At 39.1% G+C, this 26,983-nt stretch overlaps 2 protein-coding genes across 2 annotated transcripts in view; both read right to left on the bottom strand.

Moving 5' to 3' along the window:
- Nucleotides 1–8,581: 8,581 nt before the first annotated feature.
- Nucleotides 8,582–13,751, bottom strand: LOC131669314 (uncharacterized). Its single transcript, XM_058944099.1, has 8 exons — nucleotides 13,647–13,751; nucleotides 12,596–12,646; nucleotides 11,719–12,124; nucleotides 10,902–11,099; nucleotides 9,560–9,957; nucleotides 9,199–9,481; nucleotides 8,919–9,115; nucleotides 8,582–8,848 (listed from the first exon to the last, which is right to left on the bottom strand). Exons 1-8 carry the CDS (start codon nucleotides 13,749–13,751, stop codon nucleotides 8,582–8,584), a joined length of 1,905 nt encoding a protein of 634 aa, XP_058800082.1.
- Nucleotides 13,752–14,807: 1,056 nt separating this feature from the next.
- Nucleotides 14,808–26,983, bottom strand: part of LOC131669270 (14 kDa phosphohistidine phosphatase-like) — a 69,211-nt gene continuing 57,035 nt past the window's right edge. Inside the window, exons 3-4 of the mRNA XM_058944034.1 lie at nucleotides 16,983–17,113; nucleotides 14,808–15,052 (exon numbers count right to left, since the gene is read on the bottom strand). Of these exons, the coding sequence (XP_058800017.1) occupies nucleotides 14,960–15,052; nucleotides 16,983–17,113 (224 nt within the window). The 3' untranslated portion in view covers nucleotides 14,808–14,959. The remainder of the gene's footprint in view (nucleotides 15,053–16,982; nucleotides 17,114–26,983) is intronic.

A 26,983-nucleotide genomic window follows, 5' to 3' on the forward strand; every position in this document is an offset into this window, starting at 1 on the left:
CCTTTTAGACTTTCATATTTAAAAATATCAATCTATTAAAACGATTATTTCTAACGTGTTATCCTTTAACTTAATAAGAAGTTTTTAATGCCATTTATTGGATGGTTCATTTATTATGAAGTTACCATTTCATTTTCATTTTTATATATACATGTGTGTACGTGTGTGTGTGTGTGAATCGCTCTTACAATATAACTTTAATTTATATTTTCGCAATTGTAGGAGTTACAGCGCAGTGATTTATTATTTTTCTTTTTTATAATGATAAAGCGGCAAAAGTCGATTTTCGTCTATTTTGATCAATTTCTTTTATTTATATATTGTATATATTTGGTATTTAGATTATTTGCAAATAATCTGAATAAAATTTAATGCGTATAGTTATTTTTGTAATAGCTTAGTTATCATTTTCGAAACTGAATCGTATATAATTTTCAATTTATCACATCTTAAAGTTATTTTGTTGTTGTAAGAAAATTCCCACGGATAAAAAGAGCTATATTTCTTTTACGTGCATCACAGAACCAAAATGTAGAATAACGAAGACTCCAAATTCACAAATAAAATTTGACGATTTAGCAAGCAAAATTGAATAGTACACATAAAACTAGCGACAAACCCGATATGATCCAACCAGCTGTTTGCAGTAACAAAGGAGCTATGCAGTTTATTTGTCTCTAATTCTGTCAAGAATGCAGATGAGTCAATTACGAAATTCAATATTGTCACGAAGCGTTTAATCCCTTCAGACATTTGCCGGCAGATAAATGTCTGAAATATAATGGATAAGGAAAAAAAAATTCTTTAAAAAAATAAATATGTGATAGGAAACGGTTGTTAAATTTCATTTATTATTTAAAAGAATTGTATTTTTTCCTCATTTCAACGATTGCGTTCAGGAACACAAAAGTATTATTTTTCCGAACTGAATGGTCGCGTCCCGTTCTCATTATATAAATAGAAAACTCACGAGGTATTTGAAACGTACGTTTAGATCATTCACGCGTAAAGCTGTGTCGATCCCTATTATACGCATGCAAATATTTGAAAAGCTTCAAGAAAACGCTCGCAAATGTTTCCAAGAATATCGGCGTGTACCTTTTCATCTGAAAAAGAAAATGCAAATCGTCGCGTCATGATCAATCAAAAGCACGTGGCATCATACAGAAAACAATGTTCCACGCGTCGCGCGAACGATACCACACGTGCGCACGAGATTCTCCTCGTTCCTCGCAGCAGCAAAACAAATCAAACAGTGCGACTGCCCCGGCAAACGCGAAAGTTTAGCAGCGGTGCAGCAGCTTGGCGGCGCACAAGGTTAAACGTCTGCTTAGCTACCGAGGGGCCGCGCGTGCAGTACGCACGGAGCTAATCTTTGTGTCGCGCGCGGACAGCGAGCACCCAACACCTCAACACCTGGCGCACGAGTGCGCGTACACGGGAGCGCGAGATACTGAGTGATCGACTCGAACGAGTTGTTCAGCAGATACGGTGGCGAACGGGCAAGCAAGAGCGCGTTTTCGATCGGCGGCACGGCGACCGGTTTTATTTGCGATCGCTCGCGTCTGGGAAACCAAGTTTCCGAAAGGAGCATCGTCGCATGCAAGAAACAATCGATTGTGTGTGCGAAAAGACGCGCGCTTCCGCACTGCGCTCAAGATGCGCCGCTCGTATAAAATATGACGGCACGGATAGGCCATAATGCAACGTTTGTTCTCCGAAAGCAATCGCGAATTATAGCTCGTCATTGCGGGCGCGCGTGAGATTTCACTCGAGACAATAGGCGCGCAAAGCGCAACTTTTCGTTGGAATTATGCAAAGCCGCCTGCGTTCGTTGCTGCAGCTCTCGATTTCTCCTCTCTCAATAAAACTTAATTGCACGCCATTGTTAAAGTTGCGTTTGTTTAATCTTCGAGCGTGAAACTAACGTTGCGAATCTGCGTAGCGTATACACCTATCGAATTGCAAAAATTCATTTGCCTTTCCTAAAAACTTTGCAAGATAAAAAGCAAAACTGCGAATTTCAACGTTCGTTTTAATTCCATCTCAATACAGAATCCTCGACATCAAAAGCTCGTCTCTACAAAAAAAAAAATTATTTTCCACGCTTGCGACTAGAAATCAAGAACATTGATAGGCACACTTAGTCCCTCGATTCGCAGCGTGTCGTTGGAAAAAAGGAGCAATACAGCGTCGAGCTACAAGGTGTAGGAGTGTATAGGGCGGGCGAAATCGGCTTTTTCGGGAGGCACGTGTCGCCACGTGTATATAGCTGCGCATTTTGTTTTCGACGACTTTACTGTATAATGTGTAGACAGAAACGAGCGCTCCAGAATTATATGTCACGCTCGGCGAATCGAAGCGGCTCCGCGCGCGCTCGAGCAAGTGATTAATGACGCGTCGCCGTTGTATTATTTTCTTCTCTTTCTCCCTCCCTTTATTCTTCTTCTTCTTCTTCTTTTCGTATTTATTGTGACTGCCACGAAAGGTAATTAACCGTGACGCTTGGGCGTGAATATGTGAGATCGCCGTTGCGCCGGAGTTAATTATTTCCTAACGAAAATTTAATTCCGTCGTACTTTTGATAGAATACGTACACACACTCGAGATCGATACGGAAATCGAACATCTCGAGTACTCTTACAGCAGGCGGCAGAGTGCTCTTATTACCATGCAGTATATCGCTGAAAAGAGCAAAGGCCAAAGGCGGCTGAAAGAAAGCGCGAGCGCGCGCAAGAGAGAGAAAGAACACTCAAAGCCGGCGTCGCATTGTTCGTTGCGACCCCCTTGTGCGAGCGATATACCAGTTGCTCGTCTCAAGTGTGTGTATGTGTGCTGCGCGCCGCTAATGAATCGCACACTGGAAAATCGTTGAAAGAGTCCGCGCGCGCAGGGTCCCGGGTGGTCTTTCCTCGCGGCTTGTATGCGGCAGCGCCCGGACGATATTTGAAAGCAGCTCTACATATAGCTATCCAACTCAATTTTCTCGCAGTCTGTGGAAACTGATGAACACATTTTGGGAAAGTTAATTTAGCGGCGTGTATAGTCAAATTTTCAACAACGAACATTACAAAAATAGTTTTCGTTTCGCTGAATGATGACCGACGAGAGTCCAATGATTGGAGTGGCAAATGGCCTTTAGCAGCAGCAGCAGCAGCAGAACCCGGCAAACCGTGATGAATTGATCGGACAGTGAGCGCGCGTTATCATGGGGATATGCACGTATACCTACATACACGCAGGCACGTAAAGCGATTGCTCGACGCTTCATTGGCTCGCCATTAGCTGCCGTCGAACGCCTCTCTGCTTAAAGATAATTAACTGCTGCATTCGCGCTTGCACATAGAAGCACTCCTCCATTTAGTGGCGTGATCATGCGATAATTTGATAGAGATATCGCGTATATCGAAAAATATTGTTTTCGCGACAATTTAATGCAGAGCGGATTTATTTAGTATTTTCTTATATTTTGCTGAAGACAATTTAATTTCAGGTTACTGATCCATTATTTTAAGCTTTACATGAGATGAATGAAGCCGCTTGTCCCTTAAATTATGCTTTCCAATCATAGATATCGAACTTTCGAATTGCATTATTAATCCAATGCGTATACAACTGAAGCAAAAATTGAATGAAGAGCATTTGTAATCACTTTTTTTCAATTTTTTTGAAAATGAGAATGTTATATTAAATGTGAAACGAATAAAAAGTGAGAATAACTTTCGTATGAAACAGTTCGTTTCACCGAGCATGAAAATAAAGAACAAAAAAAGAGGTGTCAGTCCTCGATCCATCTCTCAGTGGCGCATGCCGCGCGCAAGCTGGCATCACGAGTTCGTCCCGTGGGAGGTGAGTCTGTCGCAACGGGGTACACCGTGTGATTTTCTGATTAGTAGCGGCTCGACTGGCTGCAGTTAGCCGTTGTTATAGGCGGCGGAGAGCTCGATTCGTCGCATTGCTATGCATGGGCTGGGACTCTCGAGAGCAATGGCGGATGGAGAGAGAGAGAGAGAGAGAGAGAGAGAGAGAGAGAGAATCGCCACGAACCGTACAATTCATGGATTGCCTGGGAATGCGAAACTCTATGCTATGCGTACTATGTATAGTGGGATTCAAAGTGATAGTATCAAACGTTAATATTTTACATAATGGTGGAGCTGTAACGTGAGTATTTTTAAGTTTGTCATTTTAACTTTTATCCAGTTACTCTCATCTATGAGCATATCAGCATCATTTTGATGCTCGTGATATAATCAAATAAATAATCGAAAAAAGTTGTTTTCGATCCTACTTAGATTACTTTTGTTACAAGATAATGGACACACAGCTCTTTGCCATCTAGCGGTAACTGTCGACAGTGAGTATACAAAATTATTAAAAATATTCATCGAAAATTGATAAAATTATCCATAAATAATCCACACCATAAATTTAAAAAAGTCCAAAACGTCAATCCAATAAATTAACGGCGATTAAAGTCAATCGTCAACCCGAGCCACCCCGTCGATTTCAGCTAGCAGTGCAGGGCATTAACGCAAACGGAGACACGGAGTATTCCCCGTATTAGACACGGATTGCGCCGATTCAAGTGGCGACGCGCGCGACCGCCCGTGGTTTTCATTTGCACACATATATACGCACGTACGCACCCTTCGCGAATGAGAGAGAGAGAGTAGAGAGAGGGAGGGAGAGAAAGAGAGAGACAAGTCGAGTTAAGTGTATTAATCTCGAAAGCGGCAGCAGCAGCAGCAGCAGCCCTCGTGCAGCAAGAATGAAGGGGAAGGTTTGTGCCTCGCAAAGGATCAAGTGGGTGGTGGCACTAGGTAGTCGCACAAGATTATTGGTTTGCGTGAGAACGCGCGGTTCATTTGCGCGCCAGCGAGATTAGGGTTAGATTCTCCGCAGCCGATAACTGCCGCCCCGCCGTAAGCTTTTCAACCACGTGCGCGCGCGCGCAGATTGGATCGTTATGCTGTTAACGTTTGCCGCTCGCGCGTTAGGTACAAAGTGTGCTTTACACGCTTCACGTTATGCCATTGGACTCGTTACTTCGCTTTTTCTCTCTTCCGTATAGTTGCAATTATTTCGCGTACTCGCGTGTTTCGAGCCAATTGTTGGTTGTTTTTTCTTAACGCGATGCGGAGGTAAACAATTTTGTTGCGCTTCAGTTGTCTTTTTTTTTATTCGGTTAACAACAATTTCGAGTGCCAAGACAAATAAACGCAGCAAACAGCGTGAAAAAGAGCAATAAGAGCTACGCGACAGCCGCGAGCCGAGAAGTCAAGAAGCCACTCAGAGCTGCTCACTTAACGCTGCTTCTCGTGGGGTGGGAACTTCGCGAGGGGAAGCATTCGAAACTTGCTCTCGCTCCCCTTGCCGGTGCTTTACTTCTGCAAAGAAGTATACATAGAAATCGAGTGCTCGCGAGAAACATTTCGATTTGCCGATCACGACTCGATGCGCGCAGAAGTGTGTGCAGCGGTAAAAGTCCCTCGGCTACCAACCACTGTTTAAGGTGGCTTTAATTGAGAGAGCTGTCTTGAGCGGCTGTTGTACTATACACGTACGTGAGATCGTTGCGTTCGAGTGATTGTTTTCGTTTCGCCGTGGTTTCGAGGATTCGTGAGAACCGCCAGATGATGTATTTTCCAATGCCTACCCTGCAGCTAAAATGTTAATTGACAAATGAAGTCTGACGATTTAACGAGTGAAATTGAATAGCAATGACGCAAGCGAAAACAGCCAAAGTGCTCGAGAAACGAAGCAGTGCCATAGACTGGTACATAAATAAGCCAGAGATTAGCCAAATGTATTCGCGCTCTTTGGCCAGTGTAGCGCCAAAGGCGGGAAAATCCCGTTGGAGAGATTTATGGCCGCCGGATGCACAAATACGGTAAAACTTCCCCGTTTCCGGGCTGGCCAAGTTTTCTTTCGGATAGGGCGAGTTGCGCCTTCTTTTTTTCACGAGGACGGCCGACCCGCCTCTGCTGCCAGTGCAATATTGTCGAGTTGCGATACTCTGCCAATTGAATCCTGCTTCTTTTTATCTTTATTCAACGACACAGAATATACGTGAAAACGGAAGCGAATTCATTTATAGCAGTCCCTGATAAAGTTACTCGGGTAGATCTCAGTCCGTACAGTCTGACTGAATATTTCTTGTAAAGTTATAGATATGGTAAATAAATATCGCTCACGACGTTATTTTAATAAGGATAGATTCCTGCCGAAAAAATAGCCACAAGTGTGAATATTGAATCATCGTCGGTCCGTCAAGTGTATCACAAAGCGTCTCTCGTCATAAATCAAAAGCCGCAAATCACCGCTCGTGACTCCTCGACAAGCTATCAGCGCGTAATCAAGTCGGACATAAACATGAAAACATCCTCGTACATTCCTCATGAACGGGCGAAAGATATCTATCCTAGATATCGTCAAGCGTAGACCATTGTGTGTTATTCTTTTTTTCATATATCTGGATTATTGATGGGCGGATGGCGCGCATAATAACGTAATTACGAACGCCGCCACCGCGTTGACAAATTGAATCAATTCCAATTTATTCTTTTCATACCCGCGCGTATATAATACGAGGATGTTGTCCATTAATATTTCATGAAACGAGCGCATGGGAAATCGCCGTAATAATAAAAAAGAGGAAGAATCGCCACCCCCTCGATAATCTTTCATCAATCAGAATTAACGAATCAGAGCGTTGTTTATTGAGCTTTGTGCGCGTCTATAAAAATCCGTGGAACGAATTGAGCGAAAGCTTTCCAAAGTTTTTACTCCTAATACCGGATTCTGATTTTTTTATTCCCAATCGAGTACGGAAAGCGGTGGGGCAGTAACAACGCCACTATATGGGCTTAAAGCTTAGAATGAATTAGCTTTGGTGACGCATTACTGTAGACGGAGAATCATTGGGAACAAGAATTTAGCGAGATTATTAGTGCAACGAATGAAAGTGTTAAATTCAGCGAACGTCAGATAAATCCGATCGCATTTTCATCGACGCCAAATTGGCAATATCCTCGCGGCCGACGATTCCTGAATTATGCATCAGAGTCCGTCGATGCTATTCCCCTCTCGCGCTTCCTGCGACGACGACGACGACGACGACGACGACGACGACGACGACGACGATGGTGGAGCTTCAAAGTTTATCCATCCTAAGGCAAGCAACCGAGCAAGCTACTCTCAGAGTGAGGAGAAGCATGAAGTGTGTCATTTATTGCTGATGAGGAAGGAGCTCAACTAACCTGGCAATCTGCTGTGTTTTAAAACGGAATATCTTCTACTCGATGGAGTTCTTATTTTAGGTGCTTCAAAATAATTTCTATAAATGCTGATCTGATTAATTTACATTTTGAAAATTTTATAAAAGCAAACGGTAAAAATTGAAGATAACTCGTTGGATTTTGGTTTGAAAAGCTTTTCCGTAATACAATAATCGACCGCAATTACGATCTTTCCAATCGAATGCTTCCTCAATTACACCCCATTGATAGCTCATCTCGGTAAAAATTAAAAACAAAGAGGCAGTCGAAGAGCATCTCGAATGGTAGATAATGAAATTAAGCGTCTGGAAATGGATTTGAAGTTGGCGAAGAGGGGCGAGGTTACGTCTCCAGGACGACGAACAATGCCTTTTCTCTCTTTCTCTTTCTCCGCCGCTACGCCGGCATAAAAATGACGCTACCGCGAAACTCCCTCGCGTCGTCCAATGAAACGATAACAGCCTCCATTTCCTCTTCCATCGCTCCCGTTATCGTCCGTATACGAATGCGCGCATTAGTACGAGTGCTGCCGCCGAGCGCTGTTTTACTTTATTTTTCTTTTTTTCTGCAGCAGCAGCAGGATGGATGGTGTATCGATTAGTTGTAAAAAGACAAAGCTCTGCACGGATTTATGTAATTGCTTTTTTGTTGGACGATTCTCAGTGTTTGTAAAACAAGAATGATAATTTTAATACTTGTTATCGCTAGATAAATAAATATATTTAAATTCTGAACTTATAAGCTTTATACTATCGATTCTCTTTCTTGTAGGAGAACAATATTTCGGCGGCGACGCCAAGATCGATTTCCTGCTTGCGCCACCCCTATCCACGTTTAACTGGCGATTACGATGCGGCGGACTCTAGTTGACGATAGATCTAGTCGACGCGCCGGTTGGAAATTGAGTTGAAAAAACTGCTTTTCGAGAATTCACAAACGGCTAAACTTTGTTTTCACGTAGAGGAAATGAGGTATGTAGATTTCTTTCACTCATTCTCTCTCTCTCTCTCTCTCTCTCTCTCTCTCTCTCTCTCTCTCTCCCTCTTTCTCTCTCTCTCTCTATTAGTTCTCTAAGTTTTAGCAATATTTTTCTTTTTTTATTTGACGAGTAGACGGATTATTGTACATTGCATAAGTGTGGATGTGCTTCCGAGCCGTTTACCGGATTCTAACGAATATTTATCTGCAATTTGCGACTTGAGTTTTCACTTGTTACTTGGTAATTTTGGGTTGTACATTTTTTGGATTTTTATTTTTTCTATACGCGAGGCTCGATAAATATTCCGAAAACGAGTAAAGGCTCAATCCATGCCCTCGCACGTCTTCATCTTACACTTTTCTTTGGGCGGACAACGATAAGTTATTCTTTTTTTGCAAACGTATTTTGTTTTGCGTGTACACGGTGGTAAATAGACGGGTACTGTGAAGGTGATTTGATTCTTCATGCAGGGACAAGGGCCCGAATCGAGTTTTGGATGAGGCGGACACGAGCAGAGAACAACCGGCAATGTTGGTGCCTGTGGTAATTTTGGCGGTGGTGGACAGACAAATTTTGGTTTCGCATTAATCTATAAATTTGATATAAAAACGAGTGTTTTAAAAGTAATCTTTAGTGAGAGTAACGATGAAAGAACTGACTTTATCGTTATACGACGGACAAGGCTCATTTAGTGAGCAGACTGTTGGCGGGTATGCCTCTTTTTCCTGTGCGGGAGGTTGAACTGGCGGCTGACATCTGTTTGGCGGTAAACAAGTCGCGCAGCTAATATTCGATTCTCCTTGTTTGCCATCGCCAAGTGCATTTGTCTTCATGTTGCAGGGTTTCGTGAAGGGCACTATTTTATACATGCTTTGGTTTAAAATAAAATCAATTGTATTACGAAACTTGAAAAGTAATTATTCTTTGGATTGGTTATACCTTCTGTGCTGACTTTACAAACTTCTTGATTGTCAGCGTCCTTATCGTTTCGTCGACAAGCACTGCGCCCAAATTTCCGCGAGTCAATTGTGTAATGTGATCGAGATGTTTTGTCAGACGGTACACCTCGATCGCTGTGATATGTTGACATTTTTCTTGTCAACTTCTGCCAGAAACTTTTCTTTTTAATTTTTGCAGGTTTCGAGTTCGTCTTGGAACCAGGCTTAGACGTTGGGTTTTCTACTGCTTTAGATTTGCTTGAATTACAAGGTGCCTCCTTCGGCTGTAAATATGTCAAAGTAAACTATGAGTTTTGATAACGCGAAACAATGGACTTCTTTTTTGATGAAATTGCGCAAACCGAAACCTTTGTTTGTCCACATGGAGCAGGCTGTGGCGGACATGGTTTTACCGGCCCTCCGCATGTTGGACATTTGGGCTTTTTCTTCGGCGGCACACACTCGGGCATTGGTTTTGGACACGGTGACGGTTTTGGGCAGGCTGGCTTGCAAGGAGCTGGTACTTCGCATGACTTCTTTGGCGAGCCGCCGCATGTCGGGGGTTTCGGTGAAGCTCCACATTTTGGTTGTGGTGGACAAGGCGGTGGCGGCGGACAAGGAGGCGGGGGCGGGGGCGGGCAAGCTCTCGGCTCTTGGCGTGGAGGAATTGGACCACTCGGTGGATCGAGGGGACATCGTGGGGGGCATGTATTGGCTTTGCAAGGTTTTGGGCATGGAGGCTCGGGCGGAAAGCACACGACTATTTCAATATCAACAAGCTAAATCAGTTTTATAGTATATTGGGGTAAAGACTTCTATTTTTTTCATATTGGTACATCGATAATATGCATCAAAGTAATATGCATCAATTGTAAGCCTAAACTGTTAATTAGTTTGAATGTTATAAATAGTGTTATTTATTTCAATTTTTGACAAACTACACAAAATATATGTATTTTGCAAATGTATACGTATCACTATGATTTATTTATTTACAAAAATCGACCAATAGTAAAATTAAAGATTATAATATTTACTAAAAAGGGTATTTCCGATTTTGAAAAATTTTTATTGCAAACGATTCTTTGGAGAATCGGACGTAAGAACCTATGATAAAAACTTTTTGATTTGGATTAGGGAGTTGGTAACAACACGAAAAGGGAGCAAGGTAGTAGTGGAATATGCTGTCTGTTACATCTCGGCACTATGTGCGAGGAATTTGGTTTTACGGATTATTAACATGAGTTATTCATTAAACCTAAGATAAATTAATTTCGAAGAATGTCGTATTCTTTTTTAATTATTGAAGCAATGTGATTTAGAAGTGAACTATTATTGCGAATGAAAATATTTACTTGAACAATTTCTTTCAAAAACGGTTTAAGATATATTTATCTCACGAGTCAGATTTGTTAAAAAAAGCTAGACATTGATAATATGACTGTTACAAATTCTGTAAAAACAGAAGTCTTAATAAATGATCTGAAGTAACACGAACATATCTTACAAAATGAATTACTGAAATCATTGATTTATTTATTAAACTAATTAAACAAATTTTAGACTTTCTTTAAAAACTTATAACTCAATTTATAATTGATATTTAGGATTCAAAATTGGCATAAGATATTACTTTTATACATACTATCGATGCACTAAAAAAAATTAAATGTTCTAAAGTGCCGAATTACATTTTTTTTCTACCTTTTGGAGGTTCCTGACACTTCTTTGGCGGTGGAGGGGGTGGCGGGCAGCTAGTTGGTTCGCACTTTGGTGGAGCTGGACATTTCACAGGTTCCGGTTTCGGGCAAGGCGATGGACAGGCTGGTTTTGGTGCACAGTTGGATGGAGCTGGGCATTTCGCAGGTGCTGATTTTGGTTTCGAACATGGAGATGGGCACGCTGCAAAATGATTGGAAATGCAAAGAAAATTTATGATATCAAAATTCTTGGCGAATTCATCGAATGAAAATATGTGTATAGTCTTTTCAATGTAGTTTTTGAAAAACGTAAATACCCCTGGTGATTTGCTTTAGTACAGTTGATAGATTAATTATTTTAATTATTTTCATCGTTTGCTGATAGTCATTTTCAATATGTCTAGGTATATATTTTGAGTCGGCTAACCTGAATCCAGTATTAGAATTATTTTATTACTCATTGATTTATTGAAATACAGAAACTGATTTAAAAAGTATTAAAACTGAGTCTTTTCTTTTTACGATAAAAACAACTTGAAGAATAGAGAAGCAATTTTGGACGCTATATTTAGATTATTATAAATACAAACATATAATGTCACAGACTTAATATAAATATAACATTTATCGCTGAAAAAAAGCAGAAAATTTTAGAAAAATCACCTAAAAATGAGCAATTTTCAATATTTGAAAACGAAATAAAATCCTTAGAAACAAGGATTTGTAATTTTTGGTAAAAACTCAATCGCAATTTATACTATCCATATATTTTTCGTAATATATTTACATGAAATTTTATCCACATTCTTTGCGTTTCAAACCTGGTTTAGGCGCTGGTTTAGAACACGGTGAAGGACAAGCTGGTTTCGGGGGACAAGGTTTGGGAGGTGACGGAGGTGGGCAACATGGAGGCTTAGGAGGTGGACAAGGCGATGGACAAGGCGGTGGGCAAGGCGGTGGGCAAGGCGGTGGACAAGGTGGTGGGCATGCTGGTTTCTCCGGACATTTTGGCTCCAACGCAGAACTACACTTTTTGGCTTCAGGAATGCAGGAGCCTCGTTGCTTGCACGGTGAGACTACTGGCTTTTCTGGCTCTTTTGGGCACTTTGCTGGTGGAGGAGCTTTCTTGCCGCAACCCGAGTATGCCCTTGAGACATTTGTGAACCAGAGATTGCGGGTGGTGCTACTAAAGTTGCGATTAACGATGCTGTGGATAGCAGAGTGCGCCTGTTGACAAGAATTCATAAGCACAAGTGATATAATTCTACCTTGTATTCAAAGTAAACACCACCCTCTGGACTGTGTTCTTATTTAATTATCGGGGCTTTTTTAAAGGACATTTAACACAAATAATTTTGCGGTTGATTTTGGACTTTGAATGAGAAGGGACGTTATTATCCGAGGAGCTTTTCTCGTACTGATTTGGCAGGTTGTTGTAACTTGAATTGTTGAAATACTGCTTAGTTGTCTTGAAAAGAAAACGCATACTCCGGATAAGGGTTTTTCATATAAACTTTGTTTGCTCCACCACACTTCTTGCTCTTAGAATAGTTGATAGGGGTTTTATTCCATTCAACATTTCTACTTTTTGTTGTCGAAGTGGATAGATGCACGTAACTACAGGTGTGCATAGAGGTAGAAGAGAGGTGGAGCAACGTCCTTATGTGCATGAAAAGTTAAAGTTAACGTTTCACTTACTTTTAAGAGAACGGGCTCGTCCCCGCGTAAAATTGGTCCCAATATTCGCACCTGTCAAAATTGAGAATGCTTAGAAAACACAATAGATTGTAACTGTAACAATGTGTCAATTACATCGGACTATTTATCAGATTAAGAATCTTTTTTTTGGTGCGTACGGACATTTTGGTGGATATTCGGACGCTCGAAACACTGGTGGGCATTTTTTACCATCCCTATTGTCTACTGATTGTTCAGCTTTTGTCTTTGATTTTGATTACATTACTACTTTTTTTGGTTGTTTTTCAATTCTTGAGGTACATCTTTTTTAAGAGTTCTAGACAACTCTTTTCTCATTAGTTTGCTGTTTAATTTTTCAACTGTTTTTTCCGCGTTTGTTCCCGATTCAAGTTTTTCCGCGTGCATATCTTTTAATTGTTTTAATTCTTCCAATTTTGCGTTAATTTTGTCCAATAAGTCTTTTATTTTTGCCCTCAATCGTTCGGCTTCTTCTTTATTTCTTGATTTGAAAACATATGTTGAGTGTAATACATTTAAAGCAGCTTGATTCCGTTCAACGCTAGCGAGACTTGTAGTGGAATAGCATTGGGGAGTTGAAAAAAGTGCACAACTTGCACGTGAAGCAAAGTTCACGAGAAATCTCGCGCCATATTCCATGCTTCCGTTTGATGCGATGACTCGAAAGAGTGGAAACTCTCTTGCACTTTTTTTAGACTCATTTATCAGTGGCACCCATAAATTTTCGACAGTTCGACGACCTGACGCCTGCGGATAGACGGAGAGCTGCTTTAAGCTGCGCGAACTTTTTCTTCGTGGATGAGTTTGTAAAGAAGTGAGTTCCATATTTTATGCGTGTGTGCTATACCCCTGTAGACTATATTATATTTGAATCTGCTGTACAAAGCCGTATATCCACCTGATGTCCACCAAAATATTCACTATGAATTTTTAATCTAACGATTGCGCTTATTCTCCTCGAATTTTACGATATCTTTATCATGGTATAATCAAATATTACATTAGCTAATAGACAGCAGTTTTATAAATTTACCTCTGAAGTGTCAAATATAGGAATATCTCCACCTGCGATCTGCCCGTTCATGACTGCGCCCTTGCCATTTGCTGGAATGGCCTTCCTCGTTGTTAACACTGTCATCTTTATGAAAAACGTACAATTAGTTGATGTCTCTAGCGACTATTAATGCAACTGCATTGCTGGCGTATAGCGTAACATAAAGCAGTTAAATGAATCATAGTACAAATGTGGTTTTTAGTTACTCACAAATTTGAGATTCCTAAAAGAATTAGCATCGTTAACTGTAGCTGAACTAAATTTCCTCTGCTTGACATCTCGTGCAGTTAGACAAAATTGATCACCGATAGTCTGATCAAATAGAATTTTTTTTTCAACAAATACAGGCAGTTACGTGGAAAAATTTAAAACACAAACAACTCAATATAATTATTATCGATATTCTTTACAACGGGAACATCACGTGATGACAAAGCGCTTAGAATGATTTTAACTCTCGTTCGTGTGGTAGTTGTTTATAAACATAATTTTCAAAAAATGGTTAGTTAAGCTAAGAGCATACTCTGACATTCGTAGCACTGGCGCGATAGCCTCGCTGATGCAGTGATTGCACGATGGATTTTGCGGCTCGGGAAAGCATAATTTTTTTTGTTGAGTTTGGCCCTGAGTTCTTGAGGTTACTTAAAATTTGCTTGACGTGTTTGCCGGTCGTTCATTTTTTCCAAACTGTTTTCACCATGCCAAGCCCGTTGCCAATCAACGTTGTTTTTCAATTTTTTTTTCATTGTTTGAATGATTCAGTCGCCCTATTATTCGGTTGTGATTTTACGAGATATGATGAACGATTGCTAGTTTTTATATGCGACTGATAATTCAAAATGTATATTATATGTTAGTACTATTAAATTAAAACTTTTTAGTAACGAAATTTCGAGTTTGAAGTGTACCGTGGCGACATCGTACGATATCGCTGTAGTATCGCGATTCGCGTACGGGTTGTTGTGTACTTCTGTCGGTAAGGTATGATTCTACCCCAGATAACACAGCGTTCCTTGCACGGTTATATCTGAGCAGGATCATATTGTAACTTGCTAGAGATTGATAAAATCGCTATTCTAACATTATTAATTATTCATAATTTATTAGAATTAAAGTGATAATGCAAATATTATTGAAATATTATATTAAATTTTATTATCAATGTTTTTTTGATTTACACAAAAATTGATTTGTGTACTATCTTGATTGACAAGATATTTGAATGACAAGTACAACCAAAAAGTAATTAGAAATACAACCAAAATATTATCTTGATTGACATAATACTTTAATTAAAATGACTCGTAAGACCAAGTGATTTTATAATCTGGATACCGCTTTTTCAGGATACCCAAAGCCATTTTGTGGTTTGCTTTGCCATATGCCTGAAAAGAAAAATATTATTAAAATAAGATGAAATTCAGATTTTTGGTAAACTTTTCGTTATAGTCCCAAAGTATTATAAAATACGCTACTACAATTTTTGAATCATATATGGTTTCGCATTAACAAATTTTATCTCGATAATTAGTTATAAGTTGTAAAGTAAGCAACGTATAACTAATTGATAAATTTGTACGTTCAACCTTGATATACATGTACTTATTAGCTCATGAAGCTCTACTAATCTAGGAAGCTGATCTAATCATGTATACACGAGAGCGAAACGTGCAACACGTAAAAGAAAGAGAAGGAGAGGACCAGCCGTCGTACCATAAATTTGCAAAACACTGAAAATACAGCAATCTCTCTCTCTCCCTTTCTCGCTGGAGTCTAGGATTAGTGTAGCACTTGCATAATTTAATTTTGCTGGCAAACCTCTCTCAGGATGACAAGCCGAGTAATAAAACGTTCTCTATCTTGCTCAAGCCTCTTTGCTACCTACCGTACTGCCGCGCGTTAAATGAATTATTTTCCGATAGCACAAGCGAGCTGCTCGCTCAACTTTTGTGGAGCAATAAACGAGTTTCGCCAAAAGGTACGACGAGTTTCACTTCTATTTTCTAAAAATTATTTACCACATATGTACATGTACGAAAAAGTTGCGAGTCTTTTCAAAGACAGACTATCTCTCTCACATTCGATTTCGATTCCATGCTTCAACGAACTCGTACGCAGCTTCGGATAAAAAGCTCGGGGTCTACAAAGGTGACATAACAGTCGGTTTGTTTTTTTTTTTGATTTTTGAATCAACAGACTGATGCATATAGTTTCTTTTTCACATTCGCCTGCCTCTCTAGGCACAACTGCACAGATAAACCAATTTAGGGCGCTTAATTCGTTAACTGAACTTTTTCATTAGTGCGACAAAGCAGTGTAAGTTCGTTTGCTTTGTGTTTGTTAGTTTCACAACTTAGCGGGAAATGATTTTTTAAGTCTAGTAAAAGTTGTCTAAAAGAAACTAAATGTGTAATTCTTACAGAGTTTTTATTATCGTTTCAACAAACCGAGTTCAATTGAAGCAAACATGAAATATATTTTTGTCCAATTTACATTTATAAATAAAAACTGTTTTAGCTCTTTTACGACACTCATTTTATGTGTGAAATTGTTGTCCGTTAAGGCTTTCGTTTGTAAATTATTAAATAAGACTCGGAAAGAAGCGACTTGTGGAAATTTAATCTACGTTCGTCTGGCGCTCGTAATTTTTTCAGACGAGTACCCTATTTTTCAATGTGCTTGCCTATAATAAATTCACGTCTTGGCGGATGCGATATTGCGTAGGCCTGCTACACATTTTCAAGACTTAAATTGCGGCTTCGAACGATTAATATACAAATTCGTACTGTCAGTTCAGTATTGAATCGTTAATCAAACTGTCAATCTGATTTAGACAAATTGGTCTGGGTTCAAAGGAAAACTGCAAACGAAAAACCAGTCAGACCGATTTCATCGCATCATTCATCATCTGTTTATCAAAACAAAAAATCTGTAAATGACATATTTAAAAAATGCGCAATTATAACCGCCTAAACATCAGACCCCAAGCGACATTCAGAATTGCAATCTTGAAAAGAAAATATCTTGATATTTTTAAAAATCCCCTGCGGCATAAAGAAGGCAAATCGTGCATACATAGGGTTGGTGGCTCTGTTTACATTCTAACGTCGTTGGGATCCTCTGAAGGGATCGAAAGATTTTTCTCCCCGCAGCCCAAACGGATTTTATATTTTACGACTCGGCAAATATTAAACATTTTTTTTTTGAAAGTATCGTAAATTTCTCTCCCGCGCGAAATCTCTCTCCTTGCGATCTATACCAATTTTCGATAAAATTGAAAAAAATCAGGGTTTCAAAATAGAAAATGTCTTTTACCTCCGAATATCCGTAGACTTTCATTTTTTTGTCGCTGGCGTCGTGTTGAATCCTACCACCACCCCGGCATATGGCCTTCAAGTTGGAACTGACTTTCTCTAATTCTGCCTCGACCATTTTAAAAATGTCAGCTGTAACAAATAGGAAATTGAAATATCAGAATTGGTGTAACGGTCGATTTATTTTTGGTAAATGTCATTTCGATTTGTTCGGGTATTTTTCAAAGTGATTCCAGAGATAGACAAATTCCATGCTGTTTGCCTATGCACAAGTACATTAGATCAATTTGCTACTATAAATAATTAATAATTTATTTTTCTTTCTATCATTATAACACGATCGATTCTCGGAAACCACAGCACTCGACAACAATGAAACGTGATTGCGCTAAATAATTTTCCTGCTTGTTCAAAATTAGTCGACTTGAAAAACGTGCTCTCGCGCAAGTTTCTCTCGCCTGCGTGGATGTATATTTCAAAAGTTTTCCAACGTCACAACGGCATTTGCATGTTAAACTCAAGACGCTGATGCTCGATTTGAAACTTTGCAAGAAAAAAAATAGAAAGTTCTATTGTGTACACGCGTGGGTGCGAGTATGAAAAAACAAGAGCGTAAAAAGAGGCGGCGAATTGCTCGATCGTCGATGCAATTCTTATACTGCTTGGTTGGATGCGTCGCATTGTGTGAATATATCTATAATGTTATTTTTTTCATGTTGGCGAGAGAAACGCAGAAGCACGAAGTCTTGAAAATATCGTATACATTCGTTTCCGTCGTTGACAGTTTGGAAAAATGATAGGACGATGACGTTTATCTGTGTGTACATAGCTATTATATATCAAGCGGCGACATGACGTAGCTCGAGCGATGCCGTTGCATTTTTTATCATCAGACATCGTATTTGCACCATCATGTGAAATCGACTCGCCAGCGAATCTATTTCTCGCTCGCAAGCTCTTCCATGATGCATCCATATATATGTTTTCTCATCGTTTTCCAACTGCACAATTTGTCGTTCGAACATCCATTGTAAAATTCATGCGATTTTTTTGGCTTCGATCATCTGCAGAGAGTGTTTGCTATCCGACTTCCAAAAAAGACAATTAAACGAGCTTTCAATTTTCAATCTATAGATCTACGAAAATATAAGATGAGACTAATTCCTATTTTTTTTTTCTATTTTTTTCTGTACAATGAGAAGGTGTCAGTCGAATCTGCAATATGCTTGAAAGAGAGAGAGGGAGAGGGATATTTTGGAAAGATCTAAATAATCAATCGTCACCCACGATACGTGGCTAGTAGTGCAGCTCTCGCCGTAGGCGAGATGAAAATAAGTGCGCAGTTGCTCAGCATTTTGAAGTCAAATTATACCATTGCGGGTTATTAATGTTCGCGTGCGAGCATAGCAGTTTTATGGTTATTCGGAGAGCTTCCCCAGTGTGGGATATACGAGTACACTTTTGTACATCGAGATCAGTTATTGTATATTACCGAGATTGGTGGCAAAACTGCACTAGTATCGATGCGATATTTTCATAAATGTTTGAACAAGTCAATTGCTACATTTCCCCCTCTTTACGTGGAACGAGGTTTGCGAGATTTGCTGAGATTTGAAAATCACTTACTCTTGGATTTTCACGGTGAATCATTTACGCTCATTAAAAAGCTTGCCGACACGCGTACTTTCATGTAGCTAAGAGGATTCATTATAAGACTGTCCTCTCTTTACTAGCGCAACTGTAATTCCAAGTTTTCTTTCTGCATATATTTGCGTAGGAATTGCACCAGCAGCTTGTAGGTATTTAATTATAGAATGAAAATTAATTATCGTTCCTTCCACTTCTTTATTACGTCCGTAGAGAGCTTGCGAATTCTACTCAAATATTCTTTCTCATTGTGTGCAGGTTCTACGTTGTGCAGATGAGATTATTACAAAATAAGTCGACTTTTGTTCGCCTTTTCCGATTGAAACCCACGTGTACTTTGTTTGAATGTCACAAACTTGCCATAAGTCGACGCTTTAGCTTTCGAAAACGATATAGAAAAGAGGATTTATCACGAGTGCACGTGGCTTTACACGGCACCAAGTCAAATGTATACGTGTGAGCGTAGGTACACGTACCCAAAGTGAAATTCAACTAGCAAGGCCAATTTCTCGGATGTCGGCACTGCGCACATTCAAAGTCAACGAGAGATCCCTTTGAAAATGTTAAAGGCCATCTCGATTCGCTGACTCGGATGCCTTTCAAAGAGCAGCTTTGACTACTACAGCAAAAACCAGAGTGGCAGCAATACCATCGCGCGCTCAAACCTTTCCCTTGTGGCTAACTTTCGTGCGGCTGTATGCCCACTTTTGCGATTATTATTTGCTTCGCTTTTTTGGCCTTCTGCGGATGGATCGTATTAGCACGGACGGTTCGACGCACAAGAGAGGAATACGCCGACTATTTCGAATTTCTTCAGAGAGTCATTACGAACATGCTGAGTGGGAACGATAACGAAGCCGATTACAAGCGCTAACTACGCGATGTGATCGCAAAGGAGATATACGCGAGCGAATTTCGGCCATCGCGGTCTCGAGAGCATGGTCATGACTATCGCACCCTGCCACGTAAGCAAACAAAAGCGTGTAAATGTCTACGCACTGAATTGACTTTTACGCTAACTGAGCTTTCGCCCTGTCCATTGTGCTCGTTCCAAAGTCTTCTTCTAACTACGCGCTCTCACGTTCTCTTCTCTGCCTTTCTGCCGAATCTTGCGCTTCACTTCCGCGCCTTCGCGCGTCTTGTATTTCAGACCTTCCTTGCCGGTGATTCACCGCGCGAATCTTTGAATATTTAAACATGTCGACAGCGACAACTTAAGTTTTATTTATTTCAAAAGAAGCTCTCTTTAATTTAATCGAATGGGCAAACCTCATAGCTATAAAAAATAAAAAATCTGATTAGAAAAAACTGATAGAATGATTCAATGATGAAAATTCAATTGAAGTTTATACGTCACCATAAACATTTCTAGACTAATAAAAAAAATAAATACATGAATATTGTCCATTCCTTGTTTTATATTTACTTTTCCACCAGGAACGTGATCGAAATAAATCCCGATCAAGCGGGAATAAAAAAAAAGTTTTATCGACAAAGAGAGAAGGCGCTGGAAAATAATAAAAACACGATAACTGCGTAGGATAACAGCTCAAGAATAGTTCTGCTAGTTTTTCCATGAAAAAATCATGCGGTCATGCTGCATCGGGCAAACGACAAATATTAGAAGAGCGCACGTTTGGGCGCTTGCCAAGTGTTATGCTTCTTTCTACTAGATTTGTTTCGATATAGCTAAGTGCGCGAGCATGCCAAAGGAGAAAAAATAAGGTAATATCGGTGCATTTCAATTTAAGCGAGATAATGGGACAAGCCAATATTACACTTGTTAGAGTGAGACGGCTAAACTAATTTTACCTTTGGCTCGTTGATAATTGTGGAATTTGAAAGCCAATCAGAGCAATTTCGCGCACGTCGCAATCTCGGAAGAAAGGTATGAAATCAAAGGGTCATCATCTAATTCGAATCCTCGAGGTTCGAGGCTCATTGATGTGGTTTACTCGTGAAATAGCGCTCTTACCCTGGTCGTCAACAATACGACCGCACTTGCGGTGTTGGCTTGGTCGTACGGCCAACGCTTAGAATTATCCTCCAGCGAACAGAGAGACAATTTGATTTTTATGAAGCAGCTCGTACACCGGCTGCTTGTCAAAGGCAAGCGTTCTAGTGGCGACAAGTTTCGGGATTGTGAATTATGGATTGATATTGATTGCAAGACCTGACAATGGCTCTGTGCATATTTGCCTATATATCTGATGAATTATTCATTCGCATTTGCGAGCTTGTGATGTGGAGTTTCATAAAAGTTCTGCCAACGTGAAAATTGAATTTGAACTGCGGTACGCGCGTACCAGCACACCTGATGAGAAGCTTGTTATATTGAAACGGCGTCATTGACAAATGATGAAGTTTTGTTGAGAAAGATATACTTTTTAAATAAAGTTTTGCTGATAAGTGCTAGAGTAAACTGAACTTTTGGCTTCCTGAATGCATAAAGAACCAACTCATTACAGGAGAAAAACAACTAAAGTTAAAATTCATTGATGGTGACATGTTATACTAACAATGACCAAAACAATTCATTATAACGATAAATACGGTAGAACTCTAACAGCATCATTAACATTTTTCGTATTTATTTGTATGAAATATTTTAATTATTCATATGTTTATTGTATATTTTTCACAGAAAAACATTACTGTTATTTTTCATATTTCCTTGTCAATTAAATGCTAATTAACACATTTTCACTGAAAGCGACCTTAGGTAATCGATTAATAATATTTCGGTGTTTGTCAAGAGAGTATTTTTCACTCTTGAACTTGACTAATTAATGGATATCAAAATCGTCATAAATTACTAAGTTCCTCTCTCTCTCTCCCTTACTCTCTACCTCGATTAATTACAAACTTAGGACGTATATGGATCAGTCAAGCGTGATGACGTTTAAGATCCTGCTCCTGCTTGACAGGGCGTATCCGAGCGATATCGAACTACCTGTCATTGTTTATTTAAGCCAAAGTGTCGCTAGCATATGGTTCGCTCACTCAAATAGCAAATTCAATTATCATAAACTTGGCAATTTGCAGGGCTATGGGAGAGTCACTCTCTCAACGTATTAATGATATTCAACTTAATTAATAAATGACACGTCCGTGATTAGAAACGTACCAAGACTATTTCTACTTTGCAAAGTAAATGTATTATTTATCAGCGTTAACGTATTAAATAGCGTTATCTCGAATAAAAATTTGTATATTATAATGCTTTCGTTAAGAATGATTGAATTCTCTTGAAACTATTTACGCAAAGAGAAACGAATTTCAGTCTAGAAAGTTTTGACGACACTAATAGATTACAACTGAAGGCCGCGAAACATTGGCAAGTCCATGACAGTGTACATGCGTTTGCTAATATCGTAAGTATAAGTGGTGTACTATTTTTTTTGCCCAGCGAGACCGAAATTAGCGCGTTATACCGACCAAGCCGCGACCTGGAAATGCTACTTTCGGTCCACTGGACAAAAAAAAGTTTGCTAGCGCTTAGTTATTAATGGTGGTCATAACTTCATGAGCGTTTCTAATTACTTTGGCAACTGTTGAATTCTTAACAAAGCCGCTGTGTGCACTTTGAACTTTCGATTTTTTGGAATCGTGTGCTATACCATTGCCTAATCTTTCGAGATTACGCTGCGAGCCAACTTTTCGTACGGGTTACCGTGAGGATGAGACTTCGTAGCGTTACGAATATTAATGAGATTATACAGTTTGATATTCTACTCCTGCTTTCTAATTAGTTTATACTCGCGCAACTTCTTTTTAATCGAAATCTAATATTTTCGTTCGACCACGGAAGATAGTAATTGAAAGTTACCATAGCTAAGGGCTCGCTTCGTTTTTCAAAGTATCTTGGCATAGTGTTTCCCGAGCTATACACGTCTCTTGTGCAGTACGCTATGTAGGCGCTCTTCAAAGTGTAGTCTTTGAGTGCTGTTTACAATATGCTCCTTGCACGTACTTTCCGCCTCCTTGTCTCTTATATATATATCTCCCTATATTATATAAAGGTATCGTCAATTGTACTCCTCAACCACTTTGTGCCCCTTTTTACCTCTTTTAAAACAACGTGGATTTTGATAGTTTTCTCGATCACTTTTATTACATTTATATAATAGAAAATCATATCATTATAATTGTAGTATAAAAAATTTTATATTTATTATTGTAACACAGAGTTAATAGTGACTAGAAAAATGATTGAGTCAAATTCCATATGTTATTTCAAAATAACAAAGAAATGTAAATATTGTGATAAAAATAGATTAAATTTTAACTTTTAAGTGGACTATGTCTTTTGCAAATAACATTATAAAATAAATTTACCTTACTGACGTTTTTAAAAAATTATTAGAGATATAATTATTCCAATATAACATAGAAATAGTAAACAATAATTAAAATAAGATAGCGCTTTGATAAGCAAAGCGAGCAGGGGGGGGGGCTTACTAGTATACATATACATATATATCGTGTGAGGCAATATAAACAAGGCGTATATTGTTAGAGTCAATAGTATTTACCGTAAAAGTATTGTTTTAAGAGGAATAAGAAAAAATACTGTTTAAAAAAAAACTGATAAAAAAGTATGATATATAGTTAAATTTGATATTCGTACTACATGCCCACCACCAGTACATCTATAATTCACAAAAACAAAAAAAGAAGAACATGAAATATTTACGCGAAACTGTCTGGACGGTACGAAAATTTCAACAGGTTCGTTAATCGCGCGCTTTGGCGGGCAATTTGGCTTTTCGTAATTAGCGGTTTCCGCCACGCCACCACCAATGAATGCATTAAAATCTAGTGTAGCGGGGAGAGTCAAGACAAATTATGGCGCGACCTTCTTTCGACGAGTGACTAGTGGCTTCCTTCGTTATAAGTTGGAGTGGACGTACTAACGACTTCCTTATCGGTACAATTTTATGTTATAAAAAGAAAGAAAAAGCACACTATAAAGAATCGCTCGATTATATAGCTGAAGGTAGAAGTTTGCTACTGCACCTCTCTTTGGCCGCGTCAATCCCTCGCGCGTCCATCAAATTAACTAATCGAGTTGACAAATTACACCGATCTGAGCTCTTTTTTATCTGGAAAATTTATAAAAGTAGTAGCAACAGCAGGAGTAGTAATTCTACGCAACAAAGCTCAATACCCGATGTGTCTGGCAGTGGAAGTGCGCGTGAGAGATAAAAACAAATCCAAGTCATAGATATAAAGCTGACCGGTTGGCTCGGCTAACGAATTTGTCTGTCTACCTTCCGATAAGTTGCATAGCAATCGATGCGCGTTATAAGCTCACATGAGTGACCTACTGCATATCCTTGACTCACGTACGTGTGTACGTAGTAGTTGATCGAACGAAAAAACAACAGAGTTGCCTCTCGCACGACTAACTGATTGCCAAAGTTAATCCTTGTTACCAATGCATCCAAACATCTGTGCGTGCATGCTTGTTTGTGTGTGTGTGCGTGTGTTTGTATGTGTGTATATTGACTGGGTGACCAAATGACCAACAATTAAACGGAAAATGGGTAATCGACTGGACACAGGCTTCTGCGGTTTTCCGTTACTGTTTGCTCGAGCTTTTAGCGCATTCAACAAGTGTACACGACAGCTCTCTTTCTGTTTTCCAACCTTTCCTAACTCTCTCTCTCTCTCTCTCTCTCTCTCTCTCTCTCTCTCTCTCTCTCTCTCTCTCTCTCTCTCTCTCTCTCTCTCTCTTCATCTCGCGTGCTTTTTATTTACAAAAGTTTTCACGATAAAGTAGATGTCTACATAAATTTAAATTTTAGGACGTATATACACACTTTTCGCAGAAGACAAGGGGTATTTCAACATTTTTAACGTCACATTTACAAAGTTATACTGGCACAGGCGTTACGAAAAAATTTCATAACTTTGTAGGCATTTTTTTACGAGAAACATGAAATTCTTTTTCCACTTTGCACGAATATGAAAAAAGTATGCGTACAAAGCGGACAATTTTGCGAGGAGCATTATCTGTTATCCGAAAAAGCTACAAGCGGTTTACCAAAATATTTTACCTTTTTGCAATAGAAAATAACAACGCTGATCTGAAGATAATTTTTAACGCGCTCCACTGGATGTCGATGTAAATTTGAAAGCGTGTACTCCGAAATAACACTTAATTTCCCGTTGTTCTATACCTACGATGAAAGCTCAACGTCAATATGAAAATAAACGTCGTAATAAGCTCAAATCGAAGGGGGAAATATGCTGTACTCATAGGGAGCAACAAAAGAAAACCTCGACGTATACGACGATTCGATAAACTGATAATGCGCCAACGACTAGTACTCGTCTTTCTCCTCGCGTGGGGCAACAGTCACAAGGCCACACAGAGGACAACAGTTGAGCAAACAGCTGCGTTGGATTTCTTCCATCACTCGACGTCGACAAACTATTATTGGAACCGTCCACGAAGAAAAGTGGTTTAATGTCGTGATGGAAAGATGAGTATATATAACGCTGTACGGATTTGCCTATTGAATTTATGACTAGTTTATTGTTTTAATAAGCGAGGTGTAAACTTTCGCAAGGTACAATATAAATTCCTGAGCTACGCGCTGCACAAGTGTTATATTTTTTTTTCGAACGACAGAAAATAAAATCTGCCACTCTCGTCGGAAATATTTCAGTGTAAAAAGCTGAAGGTGCGATTGAATCCTTCGTTAATTATCGAATTCTTTAGTTGACAGAAAATTTCAAGAGAAAGATTTTTCAAAGAAAGCGATAAATTTGATTTATTTTTTGATTAAAAACAAATGGAAATGGAATTCCAATTCAATAACCGGAAAATATCCGCAAGCTAAAGTCACTTAAACAAAAAAAACTTCCAGTAAAAAAAGGTCAAAGGTATCTCAGTAAATATTAAAAAATCGCTTGTCTCTCTATCACTGAAAGAATGTATCGGAAACTCATGGCATCTGTTTCGGCACTTTCCAAATCCTTCGCGATGTTCGCCCAGACAGTCAAGAATGCAATGTTCGGTGTGACCTACAAATGAAGTCCATCGTAAATGCACAGCGAAATCTCCGATGCAACAAGGCCAACCCGTTACGGAATACCCTTCGACGTATATAACTGATGCTGAAAAGCATCGCACAATGGCGCGCGAAGCACGCGAGGAGAAAAAGCAGCATCGATCCGGTCACTGAAAAACGCGCAAAATGATTGCGCGAATGTTTACGAATAAAAGAACTTGCAAAAAATCAAAAAACTAGATGTTTGCGAAGTGCTGACAATGATGCAATTGCAAACACACAACAGCCGGCTCGCGTGCTTTTCTTTTAATTAAAAAAAAATATAGCCGCTGGATGTCTTTCGAAATTCACTAAATATTATTAAAAGTAATAGACAGGTCGTTTTAAAACCATAATTTTTAATAGCCGCAAGCGAACTTTTATATTTTCGCCCGGTACAACGACAGACATGTGCCCGCGTTATCTCCTACGTACAGCTGTTATAGCCTTGAAAAAGATCGAAAAAATGAAAGACAGAGAGAGAGAGAGAGCATTTAATTTTCCAGCTCTGCTGCGTATGTTTTGATTGAAAATTGCAAGCACCGCGTATTATTCCAATTATCCCGGCAGCAGGGGGGGAGGCAGTAGTGTTCAGATTTAATTTTGCGTAGAGCACTGCGCGAATTTACGTATACGGTGGCGCGATAATGAAACGAGAGTAAGCCGATTCGCCGTCGTAATTGAAACGCTTTTTGTACCCTCTACGCGCGTTCACTTTGTAATAAAACACAAACCTCTTTATTTTCCATCTTGAATGAGAGTTAAGATCCCTTTATTTCTCTCCTGCCCTTTCTAGAGTTGGTAAGGGATTTTGTTGAAACACTATTTTCTTTTTCGTTCTTCATTTTAATTTTGAACGTGTTTTCTTCCTTTTTCTTTCTTGGAAGTAATTAAAATCTTTATCGAAAAATTAATTATTGAAAGTATAGGAGACAAGTTTAATATTAATAAGAAATTGAAATGAAGCTTGTTTTACTTTTTAGTTTAGTGTTTAAAAGATTTGTAAAATTTTTAACTCAAAATCGACACTCAGTAAATCATGAAATTGGAATTGGCTGGTATTTATTACGAATTTCCTAGTAATTATAAAAGAAGACATTATAAAGTCAAGCAGAAATAGCTATCTTGCAGAAGAAGAAATTCGCTAAAGAGATTTAATATTTTACAAGATTTATGAAAATTACGATATTCTTCTGAAATGGAATCACAAAAAAGTTTACCGCGTCTTTTCCGCTCAAGAACGAAATTTAAAAGTTTGACTTACTTATTAGCGAATTCTGTTATCAACTCTGTT

Source organism: Phymastichus coffea, unplaced genomic scaffold (assembly GCF_024137745.1).
Source record: "Phymastichus coffea isolate CEN01 unplaced genomic scaffold, Cenicafe_Pcof_1.1 PCOF00091, whole genome shotgun sequence".
Taxonomy (NCBI): Eukaryota; Metazoa; Arthropoda; class Insecta; order Hymenoptera; family Eulophidae; genus Phymastichus; species Phymastichus coffea.